The 27816-nt window shown below is 39.2% G+C and overlaps 1 protein-coding gene across 2 annotated transcripts in view; it reads left to right on the top strand.

The window, feature by feature from the left end:
* Positions 1 to 25503, top strand: part of DUS4L (dihydrouridine synthase 4 like) — a 37873-nt gene extending 12370 nt beyond the window's left edge. The window contains exons 1-8 of one of the 2 annotated variants that reach the window (XM_032106069.1): positions 2524 to 2714; positions 2952 to 3055; positions 6428 to 6528; positions 8654 to 8804; positions 13022 to 13157; positions 15718 to 15829; positions 23107 to 23207; positions 24556 to 25503. In XM_032106069.1, the coding sequence (XP_031961960.1) occupies positions 2964 to 3055; positions 6428 to 6528; positions 8654 to 8804; positions 13022 to 13157; positions 15718 to 15829; positions 23107 to 23207; positions 24556 to 24594 (732 nt within the window). In that variant the 5' untranslated portion in view covers positions 2524 to 2714; positions 2952 to 2963 and the 3' untranslated portion in view covers positions 24595 to 25503. Of the gene's footprint in view, positions 1 to 2523; positions 2715 to 2951; positions 3056 to 6427; positions 6529 to 8653; positions 8805 to 13021; positions 13158 to 15717; positions 15830 to 23106; positions 23208 to 24555 lie in introns of those variants that run through there. The other variant, XM_032106070.1, reaches the window with a different exon arrangement.
* The last annotated feature ends 2313 nt before the right edge of the window (positions 25504 to 27816 follow it).

Here is a 27816-nt window from a genome sequence, read left to right as displayed (position 1 = left end):
CTTCACTTTTCCTGAACCTGGTGGGGGAGGGGTGGTTGTGCCTTCTCTCAGAGTATATATTTCTAAATTTGGCCAAACTGGAACAGGTCATATTTCTCATTAGAAGACATTTGATTACAGAAAAATTCTAATTTCGTTTAAAACCACTGGATGTAGTCCTTCTCCTGTACATGTTACTTTTAACATCACCAGGTGGTCAGCCTTTTGATTTTCTAGTTTTTAAATGTTGTTAATATAAGTACAAAGCAAATAACATAAGATACAAAGCATTGTTTCCTATTTTAGGTTCTTTGCCTCCTGTAACTGATCCTGTTCTTTATGTTAAACCCCCCCTGCACAACAATACCATATTCTCATAATACCTGTATGTTTTTGCAGCTTTTACCCTGCTTCAATAACCCCAGCACCCTCACACAGCCTATACAATCCCATTTTCTCTGTTGCCTATTGTTAAATTTCTTAGGTCTCGTGGGTTGATGGTTGGCCAAAAACAGTGTATGGTGATGAGAAGGCTGTCACAGAAGCCAAAACAGAACAAATTTAAACTTTCCTTTTGTTTCAGAAGAGAATTAGTTTTATTTCAGTCCTCTAACCAGTTGCTAATATACAGGCATTTCCTATTTTCTGCTTCAGAATAGTTTGTCACCTCATTGATTGAAAAGGAAGGTATTCCTTTTAACTGTAATGTTTGAAGATTTATGATTTTTTTCCCTAAAACAGCCAGCCATTATGTATATATTGTATGGCATGATATTCATCATATGGGGGTTCAGTATAAGAGAGACAGCCTTAGATCAACAACCCAGACTTCTACAGCTTCAGGTAGAATTCCTTCCAGGAGCAGCAGAGTGCACTCAGCAGGAGAAGAGAGGTCTCACAAATGTTTGCAGAGGACCTCTCTTTTCTTCAGGTCTCATTCTATGTTGCTGGGGAACACGCATCAGCCGCAGTGGAAGTGCACAGCAGTCACATTCACTGTGAATCTTTCTGAGATCTTATGAAGCCTCTAAAGTGATAAAGCAGACTCCAAGTCTCTGGCAGTGGGAATGAGTGAATACAGTCTTATCAGTATGAGGGTATGCTAGTGGGAGAGCAGTTTACAGTACTAGAAAGAGACGAGTAAGCAGCTCAGAAATGGAAACTGCTCTGTAATAAAAGGAAAGTATTAACGTTTTAACAGCTTCAGTGAAGTATAGTGGCTGTAGGCCAGTAGCTAAAATGTAATAACCAGAACATTTGAAGAGGTGGTGTTTTGTCTATACTGCTGATTAAATATGTTTGCGAAAATGTGTTAGAAATACTACTTAAAACTGGGAGTGTTCCTACTGTGTAGATTGGACTGAAATGACTGCTTTTATCTCTCTCCAGTATTTGTTATGCATAAACAATTATTTGGGATGTAACCTTTCATTCAGACATTGCTTGGCAACAACTAGGAAAATGTTGACACACTGGCTCCATCCCCAGGCTGCAGACCTGGGAAATTTTAAGTAAACAATTTCAGATTGTGAGCAGCTTCAAACAGCTCTGCTCAAAACTGCTTATGCAAGAACTTCCACCCCACATCAATTCTAATGGATTAGAGTAACAAAGAACTACTATTCACAGCATTTTATATATCTCATGTTGATGGAACTTAATTGGGAAAAAATTCCCTAAAGCAAGTAGCTGTATCAAAGAGTGCTGGAGATGCCCAGGTAGACACGGTAACCTCTTCCACTGGCAGCACCTCAGCATCTGCTAGGATCAACAGGAAAAAAGCATCAGAGGATGTCTTTCTTATGCATGGGCAAAGAGAGTTGCATGGCTAGCAAAAGAGGTGCTCAAGAAATGGGTAAACGGGTACCAAGGTATGGAAAGAATGTGCTTGGAGCCTTGGTACACTGATAAAAACATTGCACAGGCACAGGACAGTAGGATAGAACAGGGCTTTCTGAAGGAATACTGTTTGATTCGTGAGGTCCAAACAGGCCTGTTTGAGTGCTTGAGACTGTTGTTCGGTTGTTATTTGTGCTGTCCTTACAAATACTGGACCTGTTTTTCTTGAGAAAACAATTTACTGGGTCTTAATACATTAATGTAGTGTAACACATGGAAGAGGGAATTGATAGACACACGCAGTATTTTAACTGAACTTGAGAAACTCATGATAGTGCTGGAGAGCAGAGTTGAAGTCTCCAATAGATTAAGCTGGAGTCACGGACCGGTGGCATGAGCACAGCAGGATTCCGCAGCAAAATGCTTACAAATCATTCCCTCGATAGGAGAAAACGTAATGCTCATTTGAACCTTGCTCAGCCCGTAGATCCACGCGTTCCCCAACAGAGGTGCGGCCCCTTAGCAACTCCGCGCTCGCCGTCATTTTCGGCCCCCCCGCTCCGCAGGCGGCACTGCCCGTGTGCCCGGGCGGCCGGGCCGCAACGAGCGCGGCCTCTGCGCCGGGAGCGCCGCTCCGCCGGGCTGCACTCTGCCTCCCTCCCTCGCCCGCACCTTTCCCCGGCCGGGCCGGCGGCAGCCCCGCGCCGCCCCCGCTGTGTCATTCAGCCCCATCCCGGCCCACATTCCCCGGGCAAGGCGGAGGCGGCACCGTGTCCGCACAGACACCCCTTTCCCCCGCCCTGCGCCGCCGGGAGAGACTGGTCCGCGCTTCCGCAGCTCCGACCGCTCCCGCCCCTTGGCCGCCATCAGCCCCACCGGGCGCCGGCGCTGACGAGGTTGGAAGGCCGGCCGGGCGGGAGCATGGGGCGGCCGCTGGGCTGCGCGGCCGCGCAGGGGGCGCTGGCAGCGCTGGGGGGCGGGAGGCGGCGGGAGGAACCCGCGGGCCCGCGGCCGCCTCGCGGGGGCTCTGCCGGGGACCCTGCCCAGCGGGCCAGCGCCGCCCCGGGCTGTCCCGGTCGTGGTTCGCGAGGGGAAGTCAGAGCCGCCCGCCTGAGCCGTCCCTTCTTCCGCAGGCCGCCGGGACGATGACTTTCCAGTGGACGGCAGTGGCTACCATCCTGTATGGTGAAATCGGAGTAATTCTCGTGCTTTGCCTGCCATTCATTTCCCCGTTGAGGTAGGAGGACTTCGGCGTGCTGAGCAACACAGCTCGCTCTTCTCACCTTCTCGCTTATTTTACGTCTCTGTTTTCATAAACACGGAGCTTTGCTGCATCCTAAACTAGTTGTGAACATAGCCGAAGGACTGCTGTTTGGGACTTGAGTATCAGGAGCTGCAAGAATCGCAAGTCTCTTTAAGGAGCTTTGTGTTTTCTACGCAGTGCTGATTCATCCGAGAGCAGCGGTCTCGGCGTGCCCAGAGCAGCCCCCTGCTTCGCTTCAGCAGGTGGGACGGCTTTTCCCAGAGTTTTGGAGTAGGCAGCGTACAGGAAGGCATCTGGCAGTAATAAATGAGAGGAGAATGCAGGTTTTTTCGGCAGTTGTTTGTCACATTTGTGAGATGCAACTCTATGTTTTGGTGTACACTAGGCATTGTGGGTGCTGAACAGATGAGACGTCAGATATACAATGCAGGCTGCAAACTGTGTGTAAGGCCCGCAAGAAATTTTTGATCACTTGTTTAAAAAAACTGAACCTGAGTTTGAAGCAGAAGGTTTGGGACTACTGGAATAAGGGCCTTTGTAAACTTATATATAGATTAATAAAATAGTACTACTTCTGGAACACAACACAGACATTAAGAAAATAGTAAATTCTTGTAAAATAAATGCACATAATAAGGGAAAGGAAAAAAATGCATTTATTATCTTTACTGTATGCAAAGGCTTGACTTACAGCATTATCTTGTTTCCTGTAAGTAGCTCTTCAAATTTGGTGATACTATTTCTCTACAGGAAATAAAGCTAGTTTCTCTGCAGGAGGCAAGAGAAGTAGACTTATGATTTCTTTTCGGAATATCAGGAAGTCTTAAGAACCAAACCCACAAAAATCCCACAACCCCCCAAAACAACAAGCAGGAAGAAACTTTAAAGCTTTTTTTTTTTGTTTTTAAATGCTGCTGTTTCAGCAGTCTTCTGTGAAAACTGTTTGTTTCTTTGTGTCTTCTGTTTGTTTCCTGCCTCTTTAGATATATTTAGAATGATGTAGCTTTTACTGTCCTCTTAAGGAACAAGAGTTGTTGTGGAAAGTTTGGATTTAATTACTTAAACCTGTGGAGGAGTCTTGAAAATGACTGGCTCCTCCACACCTGGTACCAATGATTAGGCATGTTTCCTCAGCTTGAGAAGTTCTGGTTTTTTACAAGTTGGCTTGCAAGTTCAGCATTTTTACATAGACTGTTGAGTTGTTGTATTTCTTACTGTTTTCTAAGCAAAAGTGCAACTATGTAAGAGGAGAGGAGTATTATGGGAGTCATAAGCATCAGGTTATTAATGGCTTATGTGAGGAAACTAGTTGCAAGAATTTCTTCAGGCTGATGTCACAAGCAGAATACTTTGGGAGTATTGAAATATGTTTCACTTACAATGCAAACGGAGTCCAGTGTTAGTGGCTGAAAAGCAAATTCGTAATGTGCAGCTGTGCCAAAATTTTTTCAAACGTTAAACACAGTGTTTTTAATTATATAGAGAGGATAGATTTGTGTGCTTTGTTTGGAGCATTCAGCTATTCCTCTGAACACTGGTTTCTAAAAGAGTGAAATCGCTTTGTCCCTTATGTGATATACGCAATTATCTTCTTAACAAAACTTGCAGGAATCTTGTGGGGTTAAAAATTAGATTTAGCTGCTGTGACAGTACCAGAGGGCAGCAACTCTGCCTGACACATCTTGGTGGCCTGGGAGCTAGTTTTGTCAGCAGTAAGGCATGCATGGTTACTGACAGGCGTGAAACTGCTGTTCTTGGAAGTTTTGATTTACTCAGTAAACTGATTCGTTGTCTCTCTTGTGTCTGCACATTTTTTTAAATAATGTTTTTCAGATTTGCTAACGAGTTTGTAAGTTCCTGGGGAACAAGTGAATTGACAGTATAAAACTGCAAGTACACGAAGAGATCTGTTCTACTAGGTGTAGTACATCTAAAATGGTGGCTAGTATTATAGTTTGGAAGGATTATATTTATATGACTTCTGGCACCAAAAGGATGTAGAGTTTTAGTAAATGTGAACGTCTATACTTGCTGAGGAAAAATAAATGTGAAAATAAAACACAGGAAGATTTTCCAGTAAAGAGATCCATATTTTTAGCCTGATTATAACTTGGCAGTGTAGTTTATCTAAGGTCATACTTCAAAGAATCACCTCTTAAGTGGAGGTCAGTATGGAGCTTGGAAAATTGCACGTTTAAAGAGTTAGCGAGTTGGCTTTGTTTGAGTTGTAGCTTGAAGTAAGCTTTTTGTTTGATACATACTGTGGCTGTCTGCTGTAAAGAATTGAGATTATACTAAAAGACTTAAATGCACAACGCTAAAACATTTTAATTCTTTCTGGTGGAGAGCTGTAAAGGACCACAGGAGATCATGCTGCAGTCTGATTTAAATTAAATTCGTAGTAGGTTGGAAACTGCTGTGAGAGGGCAAATCTTAACAGTCTCTAGGAAGTGTAAATAGTTGTAACAAAAGTAGGACATTTTACCTCATATAATAAGATGGTGAGTAGCATGTCTGTGTTACGTCCCTATGGCATGACTAGGTATTATTTCATTTGTGCAGTAGCACTGATTCTAACCTGCAGCAAAGAACAAATAGGTGCTCTGTTGTAACTTGTTTCAATTCATTTGAGCGCGTGAGATGTTCTTTGTGCTGCAGGTGTGATTCTGCCACGCCCTCCATGCAGCAATATCAAATTGACAACTAATCATTTAAAAATAAAAAGCCTGCATCAGCATTGGCCTCACCAGAACTCGCTTCTGTAGCCAGCAAATTTATGCTTGGGAAAGAAGTTTTAACCCTTAACAAAATATGAACACAAGATTTGTCTCTTTTGTTGTCGTTACAAGTTAGAATGTAGTAACAGTCCTTGTACTTCAGAATTATGCAGACCCATCAGCATAAAAGATAAGCCTTCTGAAGAAGGATGGTAGAGAATTTCTGGAAGCTTTTAATTTTATTTGGCAACAAGAGGTATTAGTGGATAAAAATAAAAATAATGGAATGGGTTTTACAGTCTTTACTCCATCCCTTGTTATAGTCAGGACTGAATACAACGTATTGCTAGCCAAAGTATAAGCTAAAATCAGACACATCTGCAGAGTCCCTGCTATTGTGCAAGACATTTGTAAGATGAACCAACTGGTTTTGCCTGTATCAACAACAAAAAAAGACAAGTTGGATTTCTGGAAAAGTTAATATATACCTAAATTATATTGCAGTTAGAGGAACTGTTTAGAGACCTTATACAAGTCTCTTATCAATAACAAGGCTCTCTTCTGTGAGGTTGTAATGCTCTTCTTTTAGTGCTTAATTATTTTTGAATAACACAGTTCTATTTTACAGATGGCAGAAGATTTTTATGTTTCCTCTTTGGAGCAAAATGGCAGTATTTTGGAACAAGATGTTCCTTACAATAATAGTTCTGTTGATCATCTTGTTTCTTGGTAAGTGTTAGATAATTTCTTAACAAATGGGTAAAAGAAACCTGGTACATTGAGTTTATATCAGTAAATTAATGGAAGGGATTTAAGCTTAGTGTAAGTCAGCTGATTTATTGAAAAGTTATACCATAGAATGAAAGAGGAGAGGGCTAATACTGCATCCACATTGGGAATCCAAATGCAATTGTAATATACTGAGTGAATGAGAAGGAAAAATGGAGCTTAGTCTAGGCTGCTGCTTGGTTTCCCTTTCTCATACAGGTAAATGAACTTGTTTGACAGCAGAATTTGGCTGAGGTGCACCTCATGCAGTAGATGGCACTCTTTCTTTTGGTTGCTGTTGAAACAGAAGACCAGAATATATCAAAGCACTGGGCTGACTGAATACTTTTGCTCAGTACAGATACAAAACATCTGCTGGCTACATTTGTTATGAGCAGATCCTCAGGTCTGTGAACTAAGAGTAAAGCTTTAATGGTTACCATATGCCTGACTGATGTCATTTAATGTCTGCCCTGACTGCTTTGTGTGGTAAGCATCTCCTGTATTTCAGTGATGAAAGTAGTTCTCCTGTGTTTCAGGGACATTAGATAGTTCTCCATGGATAAGTGTTTCCCGTGCCTTAGAATATACATGCTACTTAACTCCAAGCTACTTGAAATAGAAAAAATGCATGGTTTTATTTTCTACTGAGGGAAACATGCAGATGCACTTATATATATAGCAATGTCAGACCAGGCTACAGTACTATATTCTTAATATTTAAAGTACCAGAAATGCAATAAACTTCTAAAATTATTTTTTAAGATTATGTTTAGTATTATCCTTAAAAGTAGATCTTCAGTAAATGGCTTGAGATTGGGAACTAATTTATTTAATTTACTCTCTTGAACTGCTGTTGAAAACTTTGACCAGAGTTTGCTTTTGAGTTGGTGATGGTCATTGGTTTTGTGGAAAGATAGAATTGGGCTGAAGGGAAGCAGTGATGAGATACCTGCCCCATAGGGTGAAGTGATAGGTTACTGCAGGCCTAGAGTCTTCCTATAGTGCAGGGACATGCATTTGTTTGCTCATAGTCTTCAATGCATTGTTTGAAGCTTCACTTCAGGGGTTTTGTACCACCTAAATAACTCAGACGTATGAAGGAGACCGTCATAAGTGATTATATTCACTTTTTATATGCTTTTCTTTGTAGTTGATTTAGCCTGCTTAGACAAATGCAGCAGCAATTTAATAACACCTGGCCAAAATACTCTGCAAGAACTGAGGCCATGTCATGAAATGTGTATATTTGTTGATGTGCAGGAAGAGATTTAAGGTGCTGTGTTGGTTGTAGGAATGTCTGATGACCTTATGTTTAAAGATTATAATACGAACTCTTAACTGGGTTAGGTTTGGGGTTTATGTGGATGTAAGTCCCAATTATTTATTTTGTCCTTTGAAAGGTGTTTGCAGTGTACTGGCCCTTTTCCAGAACTATCAGGAGTATGTCATGGATGAAAGGAAGCTGAAAGATGTATGAAAGGCAAATGAAAGAAAGCTGAGTTGTAGCTTTCCTTCTCCATTCTTTTTATGATGTTGTTACAGTTAGTAGTTCCTACTGATGTTACTACTGCTGTGTTACTACAGTCTTCCTATTTTGATGGATGCTAAAGAAATAATTTTCTCCCTCTATGAGTGAAGCACAAAGTAGACACTTCTATCATTACTAAAACACATGCATATCTTAAACCCTGTGTGAAGCAGATACTTGAGGAAATACTACTTCTTTTTGCTTCTCTTTCTCTTTTCTTACTGTCTGCTGGGAAATTTTAGCTCGGTTGTCAGCAGTGACATTTTGACACTGTAGGGTCTTTGGTAACATCTGTGGCTGGGCACAAGCATTTGAAATACCTGTTCAAGCATATTTTGGGCAATGGTTTGTCATATTTCTGGGAATGTGCTAGAGCACTTCATGATTTATCAAGACCAATCTTTAAAATGTATGGATAACATAATTGAAGTCGCTATTGGTCCTATTACTGTTTGCTGAGTAGAAAGTCCAAATACCTATTTCTAGTACTGTGTCTAGTTTAGCATACATGCACACCTGCAGATGTGAATAAGAACAGACTGTTTTTGTTTGCAGATGCTGTTAGAGAAATCAGGAAATACTCATCTGTTCATGTGAATGAAAAGGCTGCAAATGTCAACAGCAGTGCCTTTGATCATATTCAGATGAAACTCTTTCGATCGCAAAGAAACCTGTATCTCTCAGGTTTTTCCTTATTTCTTTGGCTGTAAGTATAACATTTTTCTAATGTTTACGTAGTATGTTTGTTACAGGAACTGTTGTAGAAAGTAATTGTAAAGATCAGAAGGACAATTTCAGGAGATTAAAGAATTAATTATGACCAGGTTGGCTACAAGGTAAGTAAGATCAGGGAAAATAATACCTTACAAATGTTTGAAAATTAGAAGGATATGTGAGCAACACATGGAGAGAAACATTTTGAATGCTGGAGAAAACATGTATTTTGCAGAAGTTTCTTTGGGGAATACTCATTTCCTTCCTTAAACTTACACCCTTTGTTTTGCACATAGAAAACTGGAATAAAAAAACCCTCAAAACTAAAGTACTGTTAAAATAATACTAATATCTGGCAAACTGGTGTCATTGCACCCTGCTGTGTTAAGAAGCAAAACTTGAGCCTGACCTGAGCCACTTCAGCTCAAGCATGAAGTTAAGAACTGTAGGATAATATTCTGGGTTTTAAGGAAAGTTTCAAATGTATTGCAGATCAAACGCTTTGTGGCAACTTGCCTACTATGGTGTTATGATCTTAGGTCTGGTATTCTTTTCAGGATGCTTAAGTACAGCTCACAAAACAGGGTAAAGGAAAGGGCAGTTCTGTACTGCCCACCTGTAGCAGCCAAGACTACCTGTGAATCAGTAGCCACAACAACCTGCAGATCATATCAGTTGGGCAGAGAGCACATGAAGTCACTGGACACCGATAATGTGAACAAATGGAAACAGACATGTTGGTCTGATGATTTCCTATTTGTGCGTTTCTGTGGTGACTGGACAAGAAGTGTTGGTCCTCTTAGGAGTTCCTTCAGTGAGCTGCTTGACATTGCCTCAATACTCAAGAGGGGCACAAAACAAGAATATGACAGACTTATGACAAACTTCTTCCCCTTAGAGTGATGCGTGGCCATTTTAGCAGAGCATGGAGCATAAAGAAGTGTCAAGGAAAAATGAATATGAGGCTTGAGCAGAAAAACCTTGGAAAAAACAATGTGGCTGTAGCCTTGCTCAATAGTCATAGGAATGCATCAAGTTCTTTGTCCTCCTACAGAAAGGTTAAGTAAATATGCACAAATACGTTTTTAAACTCTGCTCCAAGAGGAATAGCTGAATTGTGTCATACACAAGAATTGGAAGGTGGTCTCTCAGGGTCCTACTTACATTCAGCTTCCAAGGAAGAAAACTTGTAAAGTGGCCCCAGTAGATTTTATTTTGTATAAAAGCTCTGCTCTTGAAGAGGTTTGCTTGAGGTTTTTTTGAGGTGCTGGCCTTTCACCAAGATTTAGGAGAAATAAGCATTCTTCCAGTAGGGGCTAGATCAAAGGACTTTTCTTAGTAGAGCTGTTTTGTTTATCCATGAAACAGGCATAATGTCTGTCGGAGAAGTGGAGGAAAGGTGTTCCTTGGGTTTCCTTATCCTGCACTGCTGTACCATCACCCAACCAACGTGAGACCCCATCTAGTGTGAATGGGTAATTGGATGCCCCTAGTTCATTCTTTGTGTCAGTTTTGGTTCATTTTAGCACATCAGCCAATAGGAGAATTCCACAAGACTGGTAAATGGAGATTCATGAAATGGAGGAGGCTGGGAACTTGTCACTTCTGGCAAGACAACAGCAGTTGTGGGGTACAGATGAGGAAAATTATGTATCAGTGGAGGTATTTGGGCCAGCTGAGCCCTTATCTGCAAACTGCACAGAAAAGAGGAGTGTCATAGACCCGAGAGACTGTCCCCTGGGTAGGACAGAGACACCCATCTGCTAGTTTGCCCTGGTCCTCTGTCAGCCCATGCTGTACCAGAGAGGGATAAGAAGGGCTGAAAACAAAAGAGAATCTCAAGGAAACATGAGCCTACTGCTCACTGGGGCCTTCTAGGAGAGTCGGCAGGAGTGTAGCATCACTCCCAGTAGTGGAAGATGCAGCTAGGGAGTACTTAGGCCAGTTGGGCATACAAAAGTCTGTGGCATCCTAGGATGGCAGAGGGAGTTGGCCAATGTCATTGCAAGGCTTAGTTTGAAAGATCACAATTCTGGGGAGAATCCCAGTGACTGCAAAAAGGCAAACATATCCCATCTTCCAGAAGGATAAAAAACAGGATGTAGGAAACTGGAGACTGGCCTCCCTGGAAAGGTTATGAAGCAAATCTTGCTCAAAGACATCTTCAGGGACATGAAGGACACGATGACTTGGAACAGCCATCACGGACTTACTTAGGGAAGGTGATGCCTGACCAGTATATCCGTTTTGCAAGGCCTTTGACATAGTGCCTTTTAGTATCCTGAGAGTCTGACCATGGAGGGACACAGGCTGGAGAAATGGAGAAAAAAGCAGGTGGAAAATTCCCTGGACCTTTGGGCTCAAAGGATAATAATGATGTAAATTTTAGCTGGTGCCCCTCAGGGATTGGTACTGGTCTCGGTATTGTTTAATGTCCTTATTAACAACATGGATGATAGGATTGAGTGTGCTCTCAGCAAGCTGCTCACAGTGCCAAATCAGAGTGGTTGACATCTTGGAGAGCAGTGCTGTTTTTCAGAGGGAGCCAGAAAGGTTGAAGAAATGTACTGACAGAAATCTCATGAAGTTCAACAAAGACAAATGCAAAGTCTTACATTTTACAGGATAATCATATACAACATCCAGGCTGGGGACTGGCTGCGTGGGTGAGCAGGAAACAGTTTTGTAGGAAAAAACCTGAGGATCCTGGTGGACAGCCAATTGTGTATTGAGCTGTGATAGCAAGGATGTCGTCAGCAGGTCAAGGAAAATGGTTATTCTCCTCTGTCTGACACACGTGGTGCTGCAGCTGCAGGACTGTGTCCAGTTTTAATTCCCCAAAATACTGGAGTGCTGCAGTGGGGTACAGAGAAAGTTGGAGGCTGAAATATGTGACCTCTGAGGAGATGATGATGGAACATGGCTTTCAGACAGAAGAGAAGAGACTTTGAAGGGAAAATCCCATTGGTTTGTATGTCTGTCTAGTAGCAGAAAAGATGGATCCAGTTCATCTCAGTGGATCCAAAAAGGAATGACAAGAGTTAACAGGAATCTGAGATGTTCTGACTTGTGGTAGAAAAGTACTGCTACTGTCAAGAGTGGTTAAACACTAGAACAAGGACCCTGAAGGATGGTGGAAACTCCCATCTCTGAAGATGGTAGGTGCTCAACTGGACAAGCCTCTGAGCAATCTGCTCAACCTGGCCTACTTTGCATGGGATGGAAGCCTCCTTCGACCTACATGATTCTGTGATTAACTTTTAGTTGTGATGTTTTATTGATTCCTGCATCTGTAAGTTAATAGCAAAACTTGCTAACCTTTGGAAAAGTAGTGACATGGAGACCTTAACTTCTTTATTAACCTCTGAAATAGTAAGGAGCTTTCAATGAAAAAGCGAGGGGGTGGAGGGAGGCTTAACTTGAAAAGGTCTATTAATACTCTTCCAGTTATGAAAAAGCCAATTACTTGGATTTTCAAATTTCTTTGAAGAGCAGCTGCATAGTTACATTATAGGCATTAATTTAACTCAGTGTTATGTTACCTTGATTCAGCAACATTTGAAAGACTTCAAGATGAATAATGAAAGTAGTGATGCAAAGAAGCAATCACTAGATCAAATCATGGGAGGTATTTGCAAAACTTAGAATTGAGGTTCCGTATGAGTGTTGACATCTGCACATGTTCTGATTTAGCTGTATTGACAGTACTTTGAAGATTAATATGCTCACATTGCTACTTTTATTCTTGCAAGGCTGTTTATGAAATTGTGAGGGTTTTTTTTTTCACTGTACTCATTACCATAACTTGTTGTTTGGCTCTTGCATTTGGAGATCAATCCTGTTAAAAATACTGGGTCATTTAACAGTATTTAAACAGCCTTTAAGCAATCAGGTCTCTGACCCCTTAATGGCTGTGGGAGGTTCTGCGTCAAGTGAAAATCAGAATGTCAATGGATGAAAATATTTTCAGTCTCTCCTGTTACTGTTAACTTGTCATCGATGAGCCTGAATGTTTCCCTTAAGGTGCTTAAACAGCCCTCTTCTGGTTTTATTTTTACATCTAATGCAGAGAGAGAACAGGGCTTGTTTTGGTTTGTTGGATATTTTTGTTTGGTTTGATTTTTGTTGTTTTGGTTTTTGCTTGTGGTTTGGGTTTTTTTATTATTTATGCTGTAAATTACAGTTCTGTTCACTGTTTTTCTTCACCAGTGTATTGAGACGTACTGTTACCCTTCTTACTCAGTTGGCAAAAGAGATGGCATCTCATGCAGCTCTGGAGACACAAGTAAATGATGCTACTGAAGCAGCCAAAAAATACATGGCGGAGAACGAAAGGCTGCAGGAGGTACCTTTGAGCTTCATTAGTAACTTTCTTATGCAGCAGGTAGTTAGTACGATGTACTCTGGGGATGGTTTGCTACGGAATGCTTGTCCATTTTTTTCCTTCTGGTTGAAAAAGGAAGAAAACTATTTTTACAGTATGTAATTTAGAATACTGAAAACAAACTATAGTAGCATTTTTTTAACAAAGGAAACTGAAGTAAACCAAGTAAATGAAGTCCTGTCTTTCCAGTATGAACTTCATCAAAGTAGTAATAGATTCTTAATGTATCTCTTTGAATTTAGTCATAACAAAGTAGAGAGAGACACTAATTTTATTCCTTTTATCCCAAACGATTGCCTGTTTAGGTCAAGGCTGTAGCAGTCCAGGATGAAAAAGCCTACTAAATAACTGTTTTCATGCTGACTGTTTCTTCTTAATAGGATTTTCTCCAGTCTTGAAATGTATTTTCTAATTTGAAAAATATTCTTTTGTATTTAATGTATTTCATATTCTTGTATCTTTTTATGGTGGGTCAGCCAACTTCAGAATACTTCCCCTGCTTAGTAGGACACTGTTGTAGTATTAATGAGACTACTACCAAAAATTTATTAATAAAAGATCAATGGACAAAAGAGATGTTATTTTTATGCAAAGAATGGTTAAGCTGTGGTTCAATACATAATTGTATTCAGGAAGGAAAGTCATCAAAGATGATTAAGATAAATGTATGAAATCTTTTCTTGTAACTGATTAGTTTGACTTCTGTTTGAAGAGACTGAACCATAAGCTAGAGTTCAGACATCTAGACATATGAAGACTTTTAGAGTCCGGCACATTGTCAAAGCAAAATTCCCTGCAGGTGTGTACAGGTTTCCTTCCAGTTTGTCTAAAGCAGTGTCTATGGTTACTGGCACTGTAATTTTTTTGTAATAAATCTTCGTAGAAGACTCTAGACAAAAGAAGGGATACAAAAAATCCAGTTGTTTGAGAGGTGTTGTAAAACAAGGATCACTAGTCTGTGTTAGGTGTTTCCCAAGTATAAAATGATTCCAAAATTTTGGGATTTGGTATTTTGTCAAAATGATTCAAATTCCTTCCCTCAGCCATGGAATTTGTCTCTTTACTGCCTATGGGTACGGTTTTTTTTTTTCTTTTCTGTCCTGTTGGGATTTTGCCAAAAGTCCTCTTTTTTGTTCTGCTTTCACATTCTCTTAGCAACACATTCTCTTAGCCACTTGCAAGTGATAGCCAGAAATTGGAAACTGTACTCTTGTCTGTTTTTATTTGTGCATTCGATTGCATGGTTTTTAAAAACATGGGTAGCCACAGGTACAGGCAACATGCTGTGGCTGGATCTCCTTTGTGATGGACATGGGAAGTGTTCAGGACTGGAATATTTTAACTTCGTAGGCATCCTATGGCTTAGGCTTCTCTGTGGCTTGGCCCCTGCATTTGTGTTTATTTACAAGTGTGCTTCATTTCACCGTCAGAGAGAAGTGAGAGCAATTGCACGTAAGGCACTGGCTGCAAGTATAAATACTGTGAGTTTACTCTGGTGTACAAGGTCTGCACTGTCACCTGTTCAGAGGTTCCATGGAGCACAGGACTTAAGATAAAAGTTTACAGAAATAGCTATTTGCATATTAATAGAGGTGAGCACAAAGCAAAGAAGACAATTGGCTATGGTTTCGTTATGAGCAGTTAAATATCACCTCGCTCTTTGATTAAATAGCTTATGGAAAAATTTTTTCAGCTCTTTTCCTTGGATTGTTTACCACTCTTTATAACAGTTCTTTTTCTTCTTCCTAAAGTAATCTTTCCCCTTTGCTCCTGCCTGTGCCTGGTAAGCTCTGATACTGCTAGCTCACCTAACGGCTGTTTGTCTCAGTTGTTTTACTTCATCCCGTTAAACATTTACCACTTCTTTTGCTATTACAGAGATGATGTGTGGTTAGATAGTAGAAGCTTTATGAAAAAAGGGTCTTTTTATGGGATCTAATCTTACACGTTAAGAGCATGCATAAGTATAGTAGTGCCAACATTTTTGGAGTACAGGGAATATATTGCTCTTGTGTCAAGTGTTTACAGGGCTCTTCCTGAATTCTTTCCTAGTTTTTGTCTTGAATTTCACTGGAAATAGAATCTGAATATTGGAACTATTCTGAAGATTGAAGTAGCTGCAAACCTACAAGGAGAGAATTGGAAGAAATTGTTAGAACCAGTTGCACATAAGCATGGCAGCATTCTGTCACTGACAGTCCCAGTGTGTGTCTTCTGAAAAATCCATTTATAACCGAAGTGGAAGTTGTACACTTGATGAGACATGCAAAGTACTCTTACAAAGGAGATAATGCCCTTCTGTTACAAGTATGCCATTACCTAAAACACTGAGCTTGTTTATTTCCTTTTTTTTTTTTAATTTGGGAGGATTTTTTTCTAGAATAACTATCTGCCTGTATCAGGTTGACATTTGATAAAACCTAATGCTTTGCAAGCTCAGGGCTGACATTCCCTGGATATTTTGCATTAATATCAGACTAATGAAAATAAAACTAATTGTAGCAACTGTGGTTTTTAATAGGCCTTGAGTGGAAAAGGACATGGTAAAAAGAAAGAGTCAACAGATGCAACCAAGGAAAAGTTGAAGGAGGAAGTTGAACATTTGAAAGCAGAGCTACAGAAGACATCAGATGGTAAGTATTAGTTAGGACTTCTTTGCAAATAGGAAAAATATATTTCAACACTGAATGTCAAAAAAATATTCTAGCTATAGCATGAACTAACTTCATCTGTTTCCAGAACACTTGGTATGTGGTTTCTTTACATTTGACTAGGAACTGACAAAACATGCCATTGCCATCCCAATATTTTAGTAAATGTGTTCATTATGAAAATATGTAAGGTGTAATCGGAACACCCTAGGTAAGTTGTAATTATTAACAAATTGGACTGATATATTTAAGTGGTGTTGACTTGTCTTTGTCAGTGACACGGCCAGGATATGGAATCATTTGCAGGTTGCTTGTAGCATCGGTTTGATCTTTCATGTCATACATAGCAGCCACTCTCCCTGTATAAAATGGGGAAGTACTGTGGTTGAGGTTTTTTACTAACACAGGGTTTCCGTCAGCAGAAAAGTCCTTGACTAGTATTCTAAATTTATATATGTTCTGCAGTTGAGGTATTAAGATGTTAGCTTTTTTAATATTTTTTTTGTTTACGAGGAAACATATCTTGCAATTTGTAACATAATACTTTTGTTAGCAGCTTCCGTGTTTAAGGTTTAGGTTGTCAAAACTGCTTTATAGGCAGCCCAAATTGAGATAGAAGCAGATTTTACCTGTTTGGTTCTGTCTTACTGGGATCTCTCAAGGTGTGTGAGCCTGTGAACACCTGCTCATCTGAAGTCAGTGTTTTTAAGATAACACTGCTTGTGATCTTGTAAACATTAATCAGATGTTCAGACTAACAAAAATACAAATTTTCTTGCTACAAGATAGCATGTTATCATCAAAACATAGCCCCGCTTTCATATTGCCTGGCACTGCTACAACACTGTAAGAATAACAGCAAATATTTCATTAATCCTTTTTTACTGTCCACTGAGAATTCAAATAAAAAATGTAAACCAGCTGTTTTCAGCTGGCCTTGAAGCAACAAGAATGTTTAAATAGAGAATCTCATTAGTTCATGTTCTCAGGCATGTTTGATGGTGGGTTTTCCCTCTCCTGCTGTTTTCTTGAAGAAAGGGGGGAAAACAGTCTTTGAAGTGACAGGATCAGTGGAAAATTTAAATGCATATGTTTTATTTAAACTAACTTGTGGTATGTAACACTAATATAATGTAAGCTTTTCAGTCAGGAATGCTAGAGAAGGCTAAGGAATAAATAGATTTACCTCATGCTGCTTCAGCTTCATTCTCCCCATGGGATGTTGTCCATCCAAGAGATGTATAAATTAAGGCATGCTTGAATCTTTTGTTAGGGCAAAAGTGGGAAAAAGGGTCTTTCTAAGGAGTGAATAGGAAAATATTTGCAGCCCTTCTCCTGTTGCCACCCCCCTCGTTGCCAAAAACCCCATGGGTGGTATGGGAATTACCATGGGCAGCTAGGTGGTGGTGAGGTATATCTGTCTTACCTCTTTGTAAGTTTTCTTATATGTTACTTTGAGCAAATTGATAGCCAGAAAGCTTGAAGTACTTAATAAGAACAACTACATCTGTAGACATAGTTTTCTATGGAGTGTTAGAGAGTGTGGATCAAATTTACTGTTTTCTTTTGAAATTCCTGCAGCTGGGCACGTGAATGTTAACTTTCATGTTCAGTAACTGTGAGCAGTGGATTACACAAAATGAAAGTTGAGATTGGAAAGCTTGTTTTGCCTCTTCTAAACAATTTGTTTCATGCTACTGAGCTCATATGACTAAAGTAACTTTTTCTTTGTGTCCACGAAGTCCAATCCATGAAATTTGCAGGGGGGGGGAGTGAAGAGTGTGAAGGGTGTCACCTAATAATGAAACAAAGCAAAACTAGTATAAAAATAAAAACTTGACTGGTTTTGATTTTGGAGGTTTTCTTCTTGTTTGTTTTCAGCTAAAGTATTCGGATTTTGTTCTTGGTTGGCTGGGGGTTTGTGTTTAGGGGGTTTTTTTTTGCTGCTTGGAAGGAAAAAAAATTTTTTTTTCTTCAAAAGCAGTTTCAATTATCCATTGCTCTGGTCTGGGACACTCATTAAGCTGCTGATGCATGGAGATATATTATTTTAGAGTAGGCCGTGAGTTGAAAGGCAGGTTAACTCAGTATAGTGGCAACCAGGAGTCCTAAATGTACACCGTCTTCACATTTAAGAAAACAGTTTAGTATCAGATGTGCTGTGACTTCAAAGGTCATGCAAATTTTCTGTAAAGTTTTTATAACTGTTTTTACAACTGGCAGAGGAAATACTGTATGTCTCCTTTTTCTGAAATTCTGATTAAAATTATAGTGTAGACAGATGATTGCAGACTTTCAGGAGACTCCTCTCTAGTTCTTCAGCTTTCTGCCTTTCACAGAAAACACAAAACTACTTTTTTTTTCCCTTGCTTAACAGTGAAATCCTAAGTTAAGAAGACATTTTTCTACCTCCTGTGCTTTGAACAGGTGGGGAGGAAGAATCAAAATACAAGACTGAGCAGTGAAATTAGTAAAATCTGGGGAAAGGTTGGAAATTATTTACAAGGTTTTTGAGCAAATTCATTTTCTTTTCTGACTAGATTTTTCTATTCCCCTTGATTCATTTTTTTGCTTTATTTTGGAAATGAAGCAAAGAGGGCTAGTTCCTCACTACTTTCTTGCAGACTCACATATTGTTGTCAGGGCTTTTTAGGCACCCAGCAGTGGGGCTAGCAGTTTTAGAGCCTAAATCCATTTTTAGCATACCTAGACATGTAATAACATGACTGCTCAGAAACCTTTTGAGATGGTATTTTATTGATACACTTATATATTATGAAAATGTCTCATTGATATCTAGAAATAAATGTACATACTTGTAGCAGTACTCAGTACTGATCTAAGAATGTTTTTCCTCCTATGCATTAGACATATTTCTAACAAAATATTGATTCAGATAATTAGAGGTTCTCAGTATGGCTACTGGCCTAGGACCAATAGGAATTTTGTGGGGAAAGGAGACATGCCATGATATTGTTTCGTTTTGATGGTTTTGAAAACTATTCAAAAAAACACAACAAAACAAATTATCTGCAACTGGGCATGAGGTTAGAGGTGAGAGAAGTTTCATCAAGCCTTATGTCCTTACAGCAGTCCTTTTTTTTGGGGCAGGAACAGGGCTTCATGAAATATGTACTGGCTCATTAAAGTCATTTATGTGCTTTTGAACTTCAGTTCAACTTTTCCTGAAAATACTCTGCTTATACATTGTTGTCATATAGTGGGGCAGGAGGAAATTCTTATGGAATTTCCATGCATCCTTTAAAGAGGTTTGTTTTGTGTACAGACTGTCACGAGTGTTCTTTGTTTTCATGGTTGCATAGTGTTGTAGGAGACAGGAAGAAAGGAACAATTCATGTGGAGGGCTGGTTTTGAAATAGCTTCTAACTATTGGCTCTTTTAGAAAGTGTGCATGTACAGATGTACTGCTCTCACTTAAATGTGAAGATTATTACACTTTAAAAAGTTATTAAAAATACAGACACTGGGAATACATTTCATAAAACTGTTGCTGCAAGCGAGAGTTCAGTTTGGCCTTGGTGTTGCTGGGTAGGCTATATGTGAAAACTATGTTGAGCTTCACTGATGCACTCCAGTTTTTAAAAACAAGCAAGTTAAAAGAATTAGCCACAGTCTTATTATTTAGCCAATAGCAGAGGGAAGTTGAGAAACAAAGTCTGTCTTACTTAACCTTACTTTTTACAGAACTGTGAGATGATAACCAAGGGTGGGAGCCATTGCAGATGTCACGTGCAGCAATAGTTGATACATTTACAGATTGCAAGGGAAGGCTGCATACAGCAAGCATTATACAATGCTTATTATACAGTGTTTATTATACAAGGCTGTTTATGCCATCTGAAGATGCTATAACATCCCTTTTGTAACAAAATTTCTTTTGAGGTTGCAAAAGGTACTTGAAGCCAATCTGTAAATTTTTTGGCCCTGCCTTCTCATTCTAAATTCTGACCATTATATCTTAAGAAGAGAATTCAGAATTAGTATGGAATTGCTTGACTGGAGTTGTGTTCCCAGCCTTACAGCGTATTTGTTGGCAAATCTCTTGTGCCGTCAGTGCCTAAATTCTTAAATGTGAATAGCTCTTTTTTAACTTGAAAACTCTTTTAAGAGAGGGCTCTTTTTTACTCTTCAACTAGTCCAAATGATTTGGGTTGTAGGCTTGTATTGTGAGCAATGCTAATGTAAGTTCCAGATCGTTTCCTTAGTAGCAAGCACTGTAAGTCAAGTGATTTAGTCAGACCAGGACTAGAAGTTGTGCAAGGAAATGCCCAAAGAATTATTGGTTGTTTTTGTTGCTGTTTGGTTTTGGTTTTAGTGTTAGGTTCTCCATCCTTGTTAGAATGAGAAGATGATAGAAATGCTACAGCTACTGGGCTGTGGTAATGTAGCTCCTCAGACCAGTTTTATTCTCCATCCTTAGAATTCAGATCAATCTGAAGTAAACTGTCTCTCCTGGAATAGGATTCAGAGAATGTGGTGAAAGAAGGACAAGTTCTCTACTTTTCTCAGACCATATATGTTACAATTATTTATAGACCTTCAGTCACACATAAGTGTAAAGGGATAAAGTTTTCCATAAATGTCTTCTATTGAAACACTGCCCTAGGAATAGTTTGTTGATTTTTCTTTGAAGGGAAGGAGAAGGGATGAAAAAGGATAGCCTACCTCTCATAGTACTGAGGCTGGATTCTGGGTTTGGAACTTAGTGATTATTCCTCTCATTGGGTGCTTTAAAGTAGAAGCAGCATCCTCACCTCCTGCCCGCTCATGCACTGACTTGGTGGGAGGTGTCAGCTGTGGGGGCTTGCTTGCTGCCAGTCCAGCTGTTGTGCTCCTGTGAGGCAAAGTAACAGGCCAGATGGAAGCCAGAAATAATAACTGAGTGTATTGTGCACACAAAGGATCTCCTGTTCCCTGCTGGATCTGTGTTCAAGTGATAGGATCCATATGACAAACTGTAGCTGATGCGCTCAGCTGCACTGCAGTGCTCGTGCAACCGCAGAGGAGTTGGGCACTGCTGTGTGGACACTGGTGTCACAAGGCATCCAGGGAAATTGGTGCACTGAGGAATTCACACTGTCAAAGATGTGATGCTTCTTTTAATTGTGTGGCCCAACAGAAATGAATCTGGATTTGGTGGTTTGTTGATGTTTTGGGGGTTTTTGTCCATAGCCAACACAGGTGGAAAGGACAATCTGTTCTTTGCTTTTTCTTCTTCTAGGGCTAGGTGAGGTATTTCTGTCATACATCTGTTTTGGTCAAAACATGGAAACAATGCAGTAGCTTGTTTGCTTTCTTGATTTGTAGATACTTCTAGATATTTTGTTCATGTTTTAAAGATAAAGTAGTTTTTAGTTGCAACTAAAGTACTGTGCCACTGCTTATAAATCACTAAATAGTATTAGATCAATAACACTGAGCTACAACTTCTTCAGAAATTAGGTATTATTAATTTGTACTACACTATGTATAAAAATGTTAAAGCAAAAGCAGGATTTATCTTTCTAAGTAGCAGATTCTTGGAGAAGTGAAATAGCATACATATATGGTTTTTTGTCTACGACTTAAAATTCGGGAGTTTATCAAATTGTCACAAGTTTATTTTACTTGTTTCCAAATTTTGCTATTGAATATTTTAAACAGAGAGAGAGTAAATGCAATACATCTGATTTGTCAGATGTATGGAAATATACAAGTTATTCCAAATACCAAAACCTTCAGAAAATTTGTATTGATGCTATCAAGAGTGACTTAAAGGATGCAGGATAACTGTGGAAGAGTATGGAAATGAAAGAAAGTATTTAAAGAGAAGGGATGAATCTTTATTCATGTTGGAATCAATAGATGGATGTGTTATTAACTCCAGTAAATCAGAATTTCAAGGTAGGTAAAAGTCCTGTTACAGGAAAACCACTTGCAGAGTTCTGAAATTAGAGTTACTTTTCATCTATGCATTCCAATTAATTACTTAAAAATAGCAGAAATTCTGGGGGAGGGAGTTCTCCTTTTTGCATGTAGGAGAGTGGTCAAATCTCATTTCCTGATGTTTCAAGAACTAGCATCGAAAGAGAAATCTGTTTCATACCAGACTGCTTGTTAGTTCAGTGCTTAAAAACCACATCTAGCTCCTCATCTTTTGAGAACAGGCTTTTAGAGGTGCTGTAATTCTTGAGTGCCATGGAGGTCTCTGAGAAAGAAAAGTCTCTCTCAGGGAGTTCACAGTCAAAGAATAGACTCACACTTTTAGAACAAGGAAATTTGCAAATGTTCTTTTTTTATTTGTACCATTAGATTTGGTTGTTTGGGTTTTTTAAGTGGGCATGTGAGGCAGCCTTACTAGATCGTTAACAACATTTCTTTGTTTTCACATGAGTAGATCAAAATTTAGACTATGCCTGTGATGCTACATCAGAGAACTATAATGATCCCTGAGATACCTGTAGCAGAGGAATATGAAAATGTCTAAATGACCTCATGTAACAGCTTAGGACTAATGGCTTTATGACACTTGGTGCTGTTTTACCCTGCATTGTAAAATAGCCCCTATGGAGTCCTAGGCTGTTTGGTACTGCAGCATAGATGTGATGTCAGTTTGTGTTGAGATGGAGTAGAGTAATAATTACTTTTTTTCACATGTTAAAAAACTGTTCAGAGTTGTCCGTCATCCCACCACCATTTCTGCCTTTTCATCCATAAACTGATGCCGCTAATCAATTAACTCATGCATGGTGAAATACAGAACAGGGTAAAAAGGTGAGGTCTGTGCTCCTATAATCATGTATTATCTTCCTCCTTACCATGTTTTGTCGATGGTCTCAGTTGCTGTGTGAAAATCTTGCCCAATGTTTGAGTTCCCTCTTTAAGAGGTCTGAGAGTTTTGGTTTTGGAGTTACAGAGTTTTGTTTTTCTAAAACTGTCTCCTGCAGCGTGACAGAACACTGTAGTCATCACTAACTAGTCACCTCTTTCAGTAGTTTATTGGTCTCACCCCTACCTTTCTTACAGGCCCTTCCTGTTCCTCGTGCTGATCTTTCTGAACATTGGCCATTCTCTTTCCGCACCCTGTCCTCAACTTCTCTTCCATCCATCTGTGTCCATCTGTGATGCTGTGTCTTAAATTCTAAGCTTTTTTAGAGGAAGGACTGTCTACTGCAGTGGAGCCCTAATGCACATCTAGGGCTCTGAGGAACTGCAGGAATACAAGTCATTATTAAAACACCAATTCCAATATTTTACAGCTTTCCATAAGGCAAAAACTGAAGTGGCTGCAGTTAAAAAGCAGTCTGAAGGCCTTAGAAAAGAATATGATCATCTGATGAAAGAATTTCAGCAGCTTCAGGTAGGTGGCTCTGGATCACCATACAAGAACTGTGTTTTGAAATTGTACCAGCAAAATTCTGTTTGTTGGTATTTTGTTGGTGCAAGAGAATTTACCAAAATCTTTAGTATAGCATAAAGTTACAATTGGCAGCATTCCTTAAACTTCTTCAAAATAGTAGAATTTTGTTTTGCACTTTGGTTGACAATGCTCAGGCTGTTACTAGCTTCAGTTTTATTGTTACTTGGGAAATAAGATTCAGATAGTTTTGCATGTGATGATGAAACTGAAATATGGTAAGAAAATTATGGGGGGGGGTCTGTGTGTGTGGTGGGGGGAGTATATACATAATTTATAAAAGTAATTTTATTTTGTTTGCTCTTAAAACATGCTTTTGCAATCCCAGATTGTACATGTTGCAATACTGTTGATACATGAAGGTAAAAAACCCAACAAACAGCCTAGGCTAAAAACAGGTTACTATAAAATTCAAACTGAAGTACAAAATAATTAAAAAACCATATTAAGCAAAAGTTCAATTAGCTGTTTGATCGAGTTTCTTATGTGCATGGCTGTAATACCCATAAAATACACAGTAATTATTTCTGGTAGAACTGGGAGTCTGTACTCCCAATTTAAGTTGTTGGACAGGTGTTCGTATGGTCCATGCCTAGCATCTGTCTCGAGCAAAATTCAGTAAAAATGAAAGTTAGCCTTTTTATAAGTAGTGGTCCTGGGAGAAAATAAATTGTTAAAATTATGGTGACTTGCTTTTCAAAAAGAGTTTTTCAGTCCTGTATTAAATTTTTAAAAGGCAGTTTTGACCTGGTTATAATTTTTCTTTCCTCTACTCTGTGAAACCACTTACTCATTCCCAGCCTCACCCTGTACTCCTACAGAGATTGCTCAACTGATCACTGTGTTCAAGACCACCATGCATGGCCTGTCCTTGTTGTGCTTCCCTATGTAATGAGCCATAGTAGTCCTGCTGGATTTCTAACAGACTTGTGGTCTAAAACACACATCCTCACCATCTTCTGTTTACCTCTGAGTGGAAAGAACAGAGGTACTGAGCACACAGGAGATTTGGCTCCCAAGAATAAATCAGTTGATAGCAGAAGATGTTTTCTGCTGGGTTTGCTGCACAGCTCAGCTGCAACACCAAAGGGAGCAGAACTAGGCTGCCCAGCCTTGACTGCTGACAGCAGAAGCTCAGGTGTGGTGTGGGGTAGTATTGATGGGACTGCAACTTAGAAAGGTGTATGGTGAACAAATCAGGTGTGACTGCAGAGGGGCAAAATGCAGCGTCTGGAGTCAACGGTTTCTGATCTTGCCAAACTTAAATTATTTTTGATCTGTCTCTTTTCAGCAAAGTTTAAATCAAGCAGAAGGTAAGAAAGACCTGTAAGTGCATCTGAGACAGATGGCATCGCTGCAGTTGTTTGAATGAGAAAAAGTCTTGTGCTATTGATGTTCCTGATGCATACCTGAAACAAAACTTAATTTTTCTGAAAAGCACATGCATTGCAGGTCACGATTCAGATTCCTCTAATGCATCTTGGTTGCCAAAATGTTCTGTATTGCAAATAAAATGTTAAGTGGCTTACCGGATTTACTATGGAGTTTGTCACTGTTCTCGTCAGGAGAAACTCAAAAATCTTTCAATTCCACCCGGAGCAACCTGACTGTTTTCCAAGCTTTTGCCTCCCACAATGGTAACAGATCACCATTTGCTTGTGGCATTTGAGTGAGGTTGTATATCACACTAGATTATAAAAACACAATTACTTAAACCTCCTTTGCAGCACCTGTTTGGAGTCTTAAAAATTCAGTTCCCAGTGGGTTGAAGAAGGCTGAAAGCTTTTTATCAGTGGATAACTGAATGACAATCAATCTAAGGAAAATAAAGAAATCCACGTCACTAGCTTGTGACTTTCACGTTAGCCACATGGATTTGAGTGTATTTTAGCAAACAATATTTTGCATGCCTTTGGTTTATTTTTCTTTAATATATTGGGATATTTCAGTCTTGGGTTGGCTGGTATTAGCAGTCTTTTATTTTTACACTGTTTACATTGGTTTACTCCTTGTGTACCACCTAACTTCTTTTGCCTTGCGAAGTAAAAAATCTTTTAAAATGTAGATAGTTTGGTTTGTTTTGTTTTGTTTTCATGGATACGATACCTCAAATAAATGTGCACTGTTTTGCATAAAAACTTTTTGGTATTCAGAAAGTTGTTTTGAGTTTGTTAGTTGGTTCCAGTTTATGTTTGAAAGTTTGATATGTTTGTTATATTAAAGGGATTGTTGAAGTTCACGGTTTCTGGGTTTATTCTTGTAAATCTCTCCCAGTATACTATCTCACCATAGTTAATAATTAAATGCACTAGGAACAAAATATATTTCTAACTTGGTGATGTTTAACTCTTCTTGAAAATACGGTCTTCATAGTGGTAGTTGTGATTGCTCTGGAAATAGAATTTGTTTAGCTTAGAATTTAAACACAGCTTATCTAGTAGTATAAGGCATAATAACATACCATATTAAATAAGAGTGCAGATGTTTTTAAAAAATACTTTATCCTTGCTGAAGTAGTACAGAATGTATTTTCAGAGATTCTGTGACACTTGAGATTTTTTTTTATTCGTATAAAAACTTCCAGGGAAAGTCACAGATTTTTCATACCTGCATACGCGTTCTGAAGATGTAGTTGAACGCATCTTTGGTTTTGTTCTCCACCCCTTTCTGAAATATTTAAAATTGTGGTGGAATGTTATCACAGATCCAAAGACTGTGGTTGGAAGCCTTGGAGCCTGTAACAAGTGCTAGTTTTAATGACAGAACAAAAGAACTCACATATGTTTCTTACTTCAAGACACTGAACAGAAGCGAATAACTCTTGCTTATTATTTACTGTTATCTACTCAAATTTCAAACATTTCTTCTGCTAGTATAAGTAGGTAATTGGGTAGAAAATTAGAAGCTTACAGTGAATGATACTGTGCACTGATCTGCATCCTTAAAAATTTACCTTAAAAAATAGCATGGAATAAGAAATGGGTAGCTGTGAATGCACTGATAGTACTGATATTTCTCCTTGAGAAGGAACTCTGAATGCTTTACACAGTTTTTTGCTGTAGAGCATGACTGAAGTGTGAAGGAGTGCAGGGTGGTATGCACTTTTCCCTCGGCGCTGAAATGAGGCTGGGTATTTTCAGACATACAACATGCATTCAACACATGATACACACATGTTGTAATACATTACACAGAAAACCTTGATATTGGGCCACAGGGGAACATTCCCTTCGTTAGAGATTCCTTAAACACACAGACTTTGTATTTTGCCTCCATTCACTTCTTCTGTCGTGTCCATTACTTGGATCCTTTATCAGGTTTCCCTGTCACAGAGTATAACCATCATCATTTTTGTACTTGTCTGTTGTGGATGGTCACATACATTTGACTGAGTTGCATTATCACACTCCCAGCTCTTTGGAGTCCCAGACTTGTTCACAGAAAAATAATCTTTTGCTACTCAGATTAAAATTATTGTGTAGTATCTGCTATGTAGAACTCTATTCTTGGAAAGAACAAAGGGTTTTTGTAAAACTATAAGTCTAAATAGTATATCTGGAAATTCTAGTAGATGGCAAATTCTTGTGAATACTTTGCTTTTGCATTGTTTCACATTATATGCCTTCAGGGCCTCTGGAAGTCTGTGTTGATCAACTTTAAGTACAGTTCTCTCACTGGTAATGTTTTAAGTTATGGTTGAGATACAGGGAAAGAATGAAAAATTTCATGCTTTTATCTCCTGATCTTTTAGGCTGTTGGGTCAGCTTTCGGTCACATGTGCCTGTGGTGTGGGAAAGAGTTGAAAAAAGTTAAATCTCCACTAATACTGGTGGAATCAAAATTACTTTTGTACTCATGTTGGACAGTTAATTTATTCTGAGTATGTCTCCAGAAGTAAGAATTCAGAGCTCTTTATACTCTAAATAATGTCAAAGTAATTGCCTGGTTGTTTTGGAGCCTTTTTTGCCTCTTTACAAAAGTAGAAATGTGCATTTTCCATACTTCAGTGGGGAAGCATGGGAGAGATTATTCTACAATTATTTGCACAGGTTTAACTGATAGTAGCTTTCAAAAAAATTTTGAGGGGTGTTTCCATATTTTTTTCATAAACCCGTTTTTCTGCTGAGTCAAGAAAGCAGTGAGGTCATGGTGGGTGCATGAGAGCTGACCTGAATATTAATAGACTTGGCTGCATGCTTTGGTGTTACCTTAAATGAAAGCACCTGTAGCTAGGCAGGATGTTTTTCCCTGTTTCTATTTTTGCAACAAACATCTGACAATACATTTTGCTTAAAAACATAAATTGTGCAGTGTCTCTTCTGAAAATGTACCCTTGCATCAGCACTCGCTGTGTTTGCTGCCACAGTAGTCCCTGGCTACATAGCCTCACTGAAAAGACACTGTGCTTTACTAGCTTCTTGTAAAGGGCAAAAGCTCAGCTTTTCTCTCAGTATTGAAATAACATTTGTTTTTTCACATGTGAAGTTAATGTAAAATTACTACGTGTCTGCCTCAATTCTCGAGTGTTCCTTGAAATTCTGAATTTACTCTT

The sequence above is a fragment of the Corvus moneduloides genome, chromosome 4, assembly GCF_009650955.1.
Source record: "Corvus moneduloides isolate bCorMon1 chromosome 4, bCorMon1.pri, whole genome shotgun sequence".
In the NCBI taxonomy this organism is placed as follows: domain Eukaryota; kingdom Metazoa; phylum Chordata; class Aves; order Passeriformes; family Corvidae; genus Corvus; species Corvus moneduloides.
The sequence above is the reverse complement of the archived record's forward strand: the minus strand, read 5'-3'. Positions and strand labels throughout refer to the sequence as shown.